Source organism: Hylaeus volcanicus, chromosome 1 (assembly GCF_026283585.1).
Source record: "Hylaeus volcanicus isolate JK05 chromosome 1, UHH_iyHylVolc1.0_haploid, whole genome shotgun sequence".
In the NCBI taxonomy this organism is placed as follows: Eukaryota; Metazoa; Arthropoda; class Insecta; order Hymenoptera; family Colletidae; genus Hylaeus; species Hylaeus volcanicus.
In genome coordinates this window covers 14,348,169-14,357,235 of record NC_071976.1, presented here as the reverse complement: position 1 = coordinate 14,357,235, position 9,067 = coordinate 14,348,169, and the positions used below count along the sequence as shown (strand labels likewise).

Genomic DNA, 9,067 nt, shown 5'->3' with positions numbered 1-9,067 from the left:
CCGCCAAAGTGTAACGAATATATTAAAACCAGAATTATTAGAAAATATTGCTTCTTTGCTTCAATATCCTGGAAAAAAATCATGCTAGCCTAATCGGCCTGTTCTCGTCTCTCCTGCAATTGTTGTATTGCCCTCTCTGTCCTTGTCCCGGAGTTTCCTATTTTTTCCGCAACTGTCGCTAAAGTCAACTCGGAGTTTGGCTCTGGGTTCTGCGCACCCTTAATGGAAAAATTAAGTAATTTTTTCTTCTTTTCAAAATACCCAATTTTTTACCTATTTTTCCATTGATACATAAAGTATCAAGATATAAGGAACCAGCATGGTTAAAATAACAATAAATTTTAAATATAAGTCTTTAATAAAGTGTAAAGAAGTAGCAAAAGATAATACAAGGAGTAAAATTTACTCAATCTTTCCATTCTAGGGTTAACGAAGCATTACTGTAGTTATCATGTGATACTAGTAATTCAAACATAAGAAAAGTACATTCTTACTAACTAATGTAACCAAATCGCCTTCAGAAAACACGGGTTTTTCGGGTTCTGGAGGAAGTTCTTCTTCGACTTCGGGTGATTCTGAAATATAGTGAGGTGGGTGTTACATAGTACCATACATTAGTATCATACTTCTGAAAGTAAATATTATGACGTTTTATAAGCTGGTGTTCGCCAAGGCAGGCAACATGTATAAGATTCGTGCATTAATGTATTCATTGTCCCCACCACTTCACTAAGTAGTATTACAAATTTATCGTAATTCAGAGCTGATCTTAGAGAAATCTAATATACATAATGCGCTTTAAGATTCCAGCAATGATTTTGTTTACACTAGAAAATATATAGTACATGTTTTGATATATTGTGTGTCAATACATATTATCTATTTGAATGAGCTACTCCAAGTAGATTAAAAATGATCTAAGCCGCTACATTAAACACTCAGATATTTTTAACTAAATAATATTTAACAAACGTATTTTACACTTTAATTAAAATGCCTTTTAATTACCTTGTCGACCGAAATCTTCCTCATCGGTATCCATATCTAAAAATTCTCGATGTGTGTCGATCATTTTATCTGACTTCTTCGAACTTTCTGATTTTTCTTTTTTAGCACTCATGACTTTTAATCAGATAGTGAAAAATAAACACTGATACAGTAGGTAGAGTAATTTCAAAAACTAGTTAATGTATCCCAACACGTTGTTACGTTGACGTCCGTATTAAATCGATATAATCCGCGTTACATTACCGTAATTATTTAGTTTGTATATATTTTAATATTTAAGAGGAAAATGTATACGCATGTAATATATTTTACACCAATCATATTATGTGATGAATAAACAGTAGATATATACGGAATGAAAAATATTAACAAGAAATATGTACTAGGTATTATTAAATACAAAATTATGTTAACAATTATTTACTACATTTTTTTTTATGTTTTTCATTATTGTATTAAATTTAGGATATCGAGAAAATTTTGTACAATGTCTTCGATACTGAAAGAAAAAGTGTTCGTCGGTTCATTTGTTCATACTAATGAACACGCAGAATTGATTACCGTTGATCGTGGGATGATATCCGTTAAAAATGGAAAGGTATTTCTCTACCAAATTTTATTCTTACAAATAAAATAACGATAATAAATGAAATCTGTAGGCAGTCTAATTGTTTAATTAATAAATGTAAAGAAAGAATAATAAACATAAAGTAATATAATATTAAAATAAATAGTATATTCAAGTATTTATTAACTTTTAGATTAGCAGTATAGTAATAAATCCGAAAACAATTGACATAAAGGATGAAAATGTGACTGTTCTCAATAATGGACAATTTTTAGTGCCAGGATTTGTTGACTGTCATATTCATGCTGCTCAACTTCCTAATTTAGGAATTGGGTATGACAAAACGCTTTTGGAATGGTTAGAAACTTATACCTTCCCTTTGGAAAAGAAATATGTAGAAGAAAAATTTGCTGAACGAGTATTTGATGCTGTCGTAGTAAGTTTAATTGCAGAGATATTAATAAAATTTAAAGCATTTTGCATTACATTTACATCATAAATTAGATATGATTAGAATACATTCAAATTATAGAAACAGACTGTTATAAGTGGTACAACAACAGCATGTTATTTTGCATCTCTTTATGCAAAAGCATCTGTAATACTTGGACATAAAGCTATAGAGATTGGCCAGAGAGCTCTTATTGGAAAAATAAGTATGAATGCCAAATCTGACAATGGGTATTATGAAACTACTGAAGAATCTATAATAAATGTAACTAAATTCGTAGAAGACATTGTTAAGTTAAATGTGAGTTTTACATTTTATTTAAGTATATAATCTACTATTTCTACTATAAAATATTTCTTTGGTATAATTATTATTATAGAACCCTCTCATAAAACCAATTATAACACCCAGATTTGCCTTAAGTTGTGATATGACACTAATGAAAGAATTAGGAAAACTGGCAAAAAAGGAAGATCTTCATATACAGGTATTATAAAAAAATGGTTTGTACATGGCTGGTACCATCAATAAATAAATGAATATTAAAAAGTAATTATGTACTGTAAATGTGTACATATTAAATATATGTATGTATTATGCATATACAATTATTCTAATATGTGTAAAATATTCTAGAGTCATATATCTGAAAACTTAGATGAAATAAAAGCTGTAAAAAGTAAATTTCCTGAATGGTCTTCATATGCAGCCATATATGATGCAGTTGGACTTCTTACAAATAAAGTATGTTAAATTAATATGTATAAATAGTAGAATACTTGAATAAATCATTTCATTTGTTTATAGACAGTAATGGCTCATGGAGTTCATCTCACAGACGATGAAATTGTACTATTGGAAAAACGTAATACAGCGGTTATTCATTGTCCTTCGTCAAATACGTGTTTAAAAAGTGGTCTTTGTGATGTTCAAAAGCTTAAATCTAAAGGAATAAAAATTGGTCTTGGCACTGGTAAAAATATACATTTTTCTATATCAATTTTATCACAATTGCTTAATAATCATTGATTCTTATGACTTATTTGCAGACGTTGCAGGAGGTCAAAACTGTAGTATTTTAGATGCAATGAGATCAGCTTTACAAGTATCAAACCACCTGTCTTTTATTAAAGACAATTATGAAGCACTGAACTACAAAGATGTGTTTTATATGGCTACTTTAGGGGGTGCAAAAGGTAACATTTATGAAATTGAGACAAGATTCTTTAAGATTAATGCTAACACTTTTTCAGCTCTAGCAATGGAACATGAGATAGGAAATTTTGTAGTAGGTAAAGAATTTGATGCACTTGTTGTAGATACAAATATAAGCGTAGGACATTTGGATGATTTAAGAAATTATACTTTAGAAGAAAAGCTTCAAAAATTCATATATTCTGGAGATGATCGTAATATACTTGAAGTGTACATAAGTGGATGTAAAGTTAAATAAAGTAATGTATTCGTAATACTTACGTATTTTACATTTAACGCTATCCTCTAGTCAATTTGATTTCATAGTAACAGCAACTATAAATAAAAATTGTACTTCGGTAGAACGTTATAAAAGTACATCATATGAAACACAACAAAATTATGTTCAAATGCGAAATTATGCATACATTGAATGTTGTAATGTAAACAAAAATACCTGTATGTTGTTCTAGAAATGCTTTTATACTACTGCTAGCTTGGTCAAATGCCTTTTCAAAGCCAGTACTGTCACTATCCTACAAATATATAAGACTAATTAAATGTCATGGAAGCTTATAAAAAATGTATTTGATACAAATGAATGAATTCAGATAATATTTACAAATAACGGATCTTGTATATCTAGTTCTCCATTTGGATTGTATTTTCCAAGGAGTTCAATTTTTGCTTGGCTATCTTCTGGTTGCATTTGACATAAATCATAAACTATAGATCTATCCATTCCAAATATCCAATTAAAGTTATAGAAATCTTCTTTTGTAATCTGTAAGTCACTTGACACACTAGTTTGTTTTCATTTATTTGAAAAATAAATTTACCTACTTCTCTTGCTGTGTGAGTATACTGTATGATGCCCCTCTGTTTAAGAGTGTTTATAGCTCTAGGTTCTGGACTTTTACCCACATGATATTGTAAAAGTGCAGCACTATCTACTTCCCAAAAGTCACGAAGATTCATTTTTTGTAGTTGATCGCATAGTACCGCTTCTGCTATCGGAGAACGACAACTATTGCCTAAAATTTTTAATTCATATAATAAAAGGTAGTAGATGTACTTACCTAAGTATATTTATGATTTATAAAGAATAATTGATGTTCTTAACATACCTAAACACACCATTAATACTTTCTTTTTTTGAGACATGGTGGGATTCGAATGTTTTTAAAATACACAATTATTCTCCACCTACTGCTTGACAGGAGCAAACTTGTGCTTGCATTATTCTTTAAGGTTATGTACGTAACTTTGGAAAATACATACATGTATATAGTATATCTTTTTTTGTACAAAATATCTCTTATATAAGTTGCATGATAATGTATATGCGTAACAAATATAATCTTGAACAGGCATTGTTTTTAAATATAACATCTGTCAATTTCAAGCAGTAACAAATAAATACTCTAGAATTATAATGAATGTTTATTATTTTTCACAAATGTTGAAATATACAATATTTTAATAATCTTTGAAACAATTCCTTCTCTAATTCATTTTGATCATAAATTGCTCTCTGGAAATAATGAAATTATTATACATATATACATTTTATGTTAGAACAATACATTATCTTAATCACTACTATATTAAGATTGTATCCAATACCTTTATGCTTTTCTAAGAATGCCTTCACGCTTCGTATACATTGTTCATATGCTTTATGAAATCCAGCACTGCCACTATCCTATAAATAAAATTTTTCTATCAATTTGGTTCTTATTTTATATCATAGAATATAAGTTAGGCATTAAATTATTTGAATGAGTGAATTGTAATGTTAAATTTAATGATATCAATTTAAAGTATAAGACATACATAGTAAGGATCTCTTATTATAACTTCTCCTTGTGGATCATAACTTCCAAGAAGTTCAATTTTAGCAGTACAATTTTTCGGTTTCATGTTATTTAGTTCTTCAATGTTACTATTATCCATTCCAAATATCCAATCAAATTTAGTAAAGTCTTCTTTAGTAATCTGTAACAGAATATACAAATAGATTAATCAGAGAAGTCATTACAAACTATTGACTAATTACCAGTAGTCACAAGGTTCAAGAGAATATAAGAGTTTTTAAACGTATAGTTGAAGTTCAATTCCTTAAATCAAGTTGCTAATAACTGGTTGATAGTGAATAGGATTTTCAACTCTCCAGTAGTTTAGTTTTAATAATGCAATTATTTGGTTAATAAAAATATATGAACACATTTGTTTTATATACTTCTAACATATTTATCAATTCACTTACTGGTCTTGCTTTATGTGAATAATTTATGATGCCCTTTTCTCTCAGTGTAGACATAGCCCTATGATCCGGGTTTTTACCTGTATGGTATCCTATGAGAGCAGCGCTTTCTACTTCCCATGAATCACTTACACCTAATTTATTCATTTGATCAATAAACACAGCCTCTGCTATAGGTGAACGACAAATATTCCCTGCAAAACCAAAGGAATATTTTGTATTACTTATATTAATTAGTTGAATATTTTAGGACTTACCTAAACAAATCATAAGCACTCTCTTCTTTACTGCCATATTATAATCTTTTTATTTAATCAAATAGGAAATTGTGAATGACTATGAGTAATGACGACCCGTGACAAGCTTTTATTGGAGAAATTGATTTATACGATTAATCTACTTCAACATAACCACATGGCATGTATAGGCATTTCATATACACAAGTTCTATAAACAATAAATTTTAATAAAAATTGCTCACGCAATGTATCGTTTGCAAATATCTAGGATACGTAGTCATTTAGCGATGAACAAATCAAACTAAATTTTAAACGTTTAATAAGCGCCATCGTTGGCAAAACGCCTAAGTTTATAGAGAAATAGTTCCATTCATGCTAATAGATGACGCCTCTAAATATTGTCTTATAGTACTTGAGACTATAATAAATTTATGTTCAAAATATAAGTGGTTTTATTTTCAAGTTTTAATGATCACACGTATTGTACAACCAGAAAGCAATTTATTAATTAACAAAATCAAAGCAATTCATTAATTAACAAAATCAAAGCAATTCAAAAAGACAAACGGAACAAAAGACGGTAAAAGAGATCTTCTTCTGAATCGATAAAGAAGTTTCCGCCAAAGTTCAGATGATAACCCACTGCTGAGTCGATAAGGATGTAACCATTTACCTGGTTCGAGATTTCTCGAGATCAAGATCGAGATCGTAAAAAACATGCGCAGAAAAGTGGAGGGGATTTCTGGCATCCCTGGTGCCAATACATACTACGTGGTTAAGTTAGGATAGGTTATTTGTGTAAAATAATTTCTTTAATATACTATGTCATTTTTTATACGAAATAATCAGAGTACTGGAGGAAATAAGAGAAAGGTACTATTTATAATTACATTTCTTTATGAATCATGAGAGAGTTTACACTTATATTTATATGTATAGTTTTTATAATATGATGTTATTGCAAAAATGATTTAATATATCTATAATAAAGTATTCATAATAATATATTTGAGTTGATTCTTTAGTTGAATGGCCATGTTGGCACGTCAAAAGGAAGAAAGAGAAGTGACAAGAAATCTGTAGCTGATGACAATGAAAGTATTGCTAGTACAGATGAAGAACTCGCAGAAGAAAATCAGTAACTATTGATAAACTTATGTTTGATAAATCACGTATTCATCATGAGATGTTAATTGTTATTATAATTTATAGGGGAAGATCTCAAGAATACGAGAGCGAGGAAGAAACTGAAACTGCACAAGAAAAACGTATAAGGCTTGCAAAAAAATATCTTCAGCAAATCGAGGAGGAAGGTAAGTTTTTGATATGATATTTCTTAGAAATCATATATGGTTATATTTTAAAATTACTTGTATAAAATGTAGAAAAAGACAGAGCAGAATTCGAAGAAGGAGCAATATCAAAAAGGTTACGCGAAGAATATTTAGAAGAAAAAGGACGATTACGAAAATCTGTTGCGTCAAACTACATTGGCCATGGTGAACCAATTATCTTGAGATGTAAAGAACACAAGGATTCTGTTAGCTGTTTATGTCTTTCCAGCAATGGAAAGTTCTTATACTCTGGCTCAAAAGATGGCAGCTTAGTAAAATGTATGTTATTTGGAGTTACCTTACCAATATATCTGTTGTTTATTTAAAATTTTATTTTATCTTGTACCATATGGTAGGGTCGCTAAAGGAAAGAAGCAAATTAAAAGCCATTAAAGGAAAAAGAAAAATTCAGCAAGGAATGAAATGCATACAGTGCTTAGCTATTAGTACCGACAGTAAATTTTTGGTGAGGCTAAAAGAGTTCATTTATAATATATTTAAATCTATAAATATATGTGAACCTAAATTTTTATGCATACAGGTAGTAGGAGATAGTGGTAGTAAAGATATTAGGGTACTTTGCGCAGATACCTTAAATCATATAAAGAGTTTAAAAGGCCATAGAGGTAGCGTGACTGGACTAGTTTTTCGTAAAGACACGCATATGCTGTATTCTGCTTCTGAGGATAGAAGCGTAAAAGTATGGAATTTAGACGAAATGGCATATGTTGAATCTTTGTAAGTATTTTTTCTTCTCCAATTTTGATTTAGAGTGGACCATTATAAAAGTTTTATGACTTTGTTAGATTCGGACATCAAAGTGGTATCACATCTATTGATGCGCTAGCACGAGAACGTGCTGTCACCAGCGGTGGTTTCGATGGATCTATTCGAATTTGGAAAATATTAGAAGAATCACAACTCATATTCAATGGACACGGTGGCAGCATAGACATTGTAAAGCTTATAAACGAAGAAAACTTTCTCAGCTGCGGAGATGATGGACAATTATGTGTTTGGGGTTGTTTAAAGAAAAAGCCTTTGTGCTCGATACCAGATGCACATGGAAGAGACGAAGCTAACAATCAACCAATGTGGATTTCGAGTATAGCTACGTTTCTCAATACAGATCTAGTCGCATCAGGTATTAAATTTCTCAAAAAATACTATATAATTTACTTATATCAAAAGCAGTTACAATTTTTATAATACTAATTATAGGATCCCGAAATGGCATTATCAGACTATGGCATTGCAGCGACTCCTTTAGGTCATTGAATTCACTATTTGAAGTTCAATTGACTGGCTTCATAAATGCACTATTTTTCACTCCAGATGGAACTGAGTTGATTGCTGGAGTTGGCCAAGAGCACAGACTTGGAAGATGGTGGCGTATACCGGAAGCGAAAAATGGCATTGTTATAATACCACTAATTCAAACGAAAAATAAATAGTTTATACAAGAGAAAACAGAATCCCTAAATTGTACATTGATGTTAAATCGTTATGCAGAGCCTATATAATTTTTGATACATTTAATATAGACTAATTTTGATATGTATAGAAAAGTATTATGTACTCTTTGTTTTATTTTTACGTTTACTGTCTCTTGTTAACACGTTGGTTACTTCCCATTCAGAACACGTGGTTCGTCATGCGTCCCACGTAATCACGATTAATAGTTTTGCTCTTAATGTATAATACGTATAACGTATAATATAATAGTGCAAAAACTATATTGATATTTCTTCTGCCACTTACATAATATTCTTTAATCATGTTAGAATTCATTTTAAATAGAACATTTGATTTTAAATAATGTTAATATAATTATTTTGTTTACTTTATTACAATTTCTTTTTGGTAGTATAGATACGAAACATTTAATATTTTCCTAAACTTGAGGGTTAATAGTATCAACTTAGTAAGTTGAACTTACAAGGGAACATATCCAATTGTTACACACTGATTTTGATAAAATTTATGTGGTAAGTAGTTCTCAAAAAA

General features: G+C 29.8%; 5 protein-coding genes across 13 annotated transcripts in view; 2 read left to right on the top strand and 3 right to left on the bottom strand.

Moving 5' to 3' along the window:
• LOC128872699 (dynein axonemal heavy chain 2) overlaps positions 1–1,151 on the bottom strand; it is a 9,108-nt gene extending 7,957 nt beyond the window's left edge. For all 3 annotated transcript variants that reach the window (XM_054115663.1, XM_054115672.1, XM_054115682.1), the window contains exons 1-2: positions 1,009–1,151; positions 499–575 (exon numbers count right to left, since the gene is read on the bottom strand). In XM_054115663.1, the coding sequence (XP_053971638.1) occupies positions 499–575; positions 1,009–1,120 (189 nt within the window). In that variant the 5' untranslated portion in view covers positions 1,121–1,151. The remainder of the gene's footprint in view (positions 1–498; positions 576–1,008) is intronic.
• Positions 1–3,498, top strand: part of LOC128872714 (guanine deaminase) — a 5,385-nt gene extending 1,887 nt beyond the window's left edge. Inside the window, exons 1-10 of one of the 6 annotated variants that reach the window (XM_054115710.1) lie at positions 120–235; positions 425–590; positions 1,474–1,606; positions 1,770–2,012; positions 2,109–2,327; positions 2,407–2,514; positions 2,664–2,771; positions 2,835–3,000; positions 3,077–3,223; positions 3,281–3,498. In XM_054115710.1, coding sequence (XP_053971685.1) covers positions 1,496–1,606; positions 1,770–2,012; positions 2,109–2,327; positions 2,407–2,514; positions 2,664–2,771; positions 2,835–3,000; positions 3,077–3,223; positions 3,281–3,480 — 1,302 coding nt within the window. In that variant the 5' untranslated portion in view covers positions 120–235; positions 425–590; positions 1,474–1,495 and the 3' untranslated portion in view covers positions 3,481–3,498. The other 5 variants (XM_054115727.1, XM_054115718.1, XM_054115702.1 and 2 more) reach the window with 5 other exon arrangements.
• On the bottom strand, positions 3,402–4,536 carry LOC128872747 (low molecular weight phosphotyrosine protein phosphatase-like). Of its 2 annotated transcripts, XM_054115747.1 has the most exons (5): positions 4,349–4,536; positions 4,065–4,255; positions 3,844–4,005; positions 3,679–3,757; positions 3,402–3,557 (listed from the first exon to the last, which is right to left on the bottom strand). In XM_054115747.1, the coding sequence occupies exons 1-5, from the start codon at positions 4,383–4,385 to the stop codon at positions 3,532–3,534; spliced, it is 495 nt and encodes a 164-aa protein (XP_053971722.1). In that variant the 5' UTR covers positions 4,386–4,536; the 3' UTR covers positions 3,402–3,531. The 2 variants fall into 2 exon arrangements, with proteins under 2 accessions (XP_053971722.1, XP_053971731.1); XM_054115756.1 differs by lacking the exon at positions 3,402–3,557 and having other exon boundaries at positions 3,679–3,773.
• A 108-nt stretch (positions 4,537–4,644) lies between these two features.
• Positions 4,645–6,041, bottom strand: LOC128872758 (low molecular weight phosphotyrosine protein phosphatase-like). Its single transcript, XM_054115768.1, has 5 exons — positions 5,745–6,041; positions 5,491–5,681; positions 5,058–5,219; positions 4,848–4,926; positions 4,645–4,755 (listed from the first exon to the last, which is right to left on the bottom strand). The coding sequence occupies exons 1-5, from the start codon at positions 5,779–5,781 to the stop codon at positions 4,742–4,744; spliced, it is 483 nt and encodes a 160-aa protein (XP_053971743.1). The 5' UTR covers positions 5,782–6,041; the 3' UTR covers positions 4,645–4,741.
• A 401-nt stretch (positions 6,042–6,442) lies between these two features.
• Positions 6,443–8,796, top strand: LOC128872680 (U3 small nucleolar RNA-interacting protein 2-like). The gene is made up of 8 exons (XM_054115629.1): positions 6,443–6,599; positions 6,752–6,864; positions 6,939–7,039; positions 7,112–7,339; positions 7,417–7,526; positions 7,602–7,798; positions 7,867–8,204; positions 8,282–8,796. Exons 1-8 carry the CDS (start codon positions 6,549–6,551, stop codon positions 8,512–8,514), a joined length of 1,371 nt encoding a protein of 456 aa, XP_053971604.1. The 5' UTR covers positions 6,443–6,548; the 3' UTR covers positions 8,515–8,796.
• Positions 8,797–9,067: the final 271 nt, after the last annotated feature.

Coding starts and splice junctions, on each gene's coding strand:
- LOC128872747 (XM_054115747.1), bottom strand. CDS start 4,385: ATGTCTCAAAAAAAGAAAGTATTAATGGTGTGTTTAG. Junction 3,758..3,843: donor ATATACAAGATCCGTTATTT/GTAAATATTATC, acceptor ATATATTTGTAG/GATAGTGACAGTACTGGCTT. Junction 3,558..3,678: donor ATTTCTAGAACAACATACAG/GTATTTTTGTTT, acceptor TTTTATTTATAG/TTGCTGTTACTATGAAATCA.
- LOC128872758 (XM_054115768.1), bottom strand. CDS start 5,781: ATGGCAGTAAAGAAGAGAGTGCTTATGATTTGTTTAG. Junction 5,682..5,744: donor AGTGCTTATGATTTGTTTAG/GTAAGTCCTAAA, acceptor TTGGTTTTGCAG/GGAATATTTGTCGTTCACCT. Junction 4,927..5,057: donor TAATAAGAGATCCTTACTAT/GTATGTCTTATA, acceptor TTTTATTTATAG/GATAGTGGCAGTGCTGGATT.
- LOC128872680 (XM_054115629.1), top strand. CDS start 6,549: ATGTCATTTTTTATACGAAATAATCAGAGTACTGGAGGAAATAAGAGA. Junction 6,865..6,938: donor GAACTCGCAGAAGAAAATCA/GTAACTATTGAT, acceptor TATAATTTATAG/GGGAAGATCTCAAGAATACG. Junction 7,040..7,111: donor TCAGCAAATCGAGGAGGAAG/GTAAGTTTTTGA, acceptor TATAAAATGTAG/AAAAAGACAGAGCAGAATTC.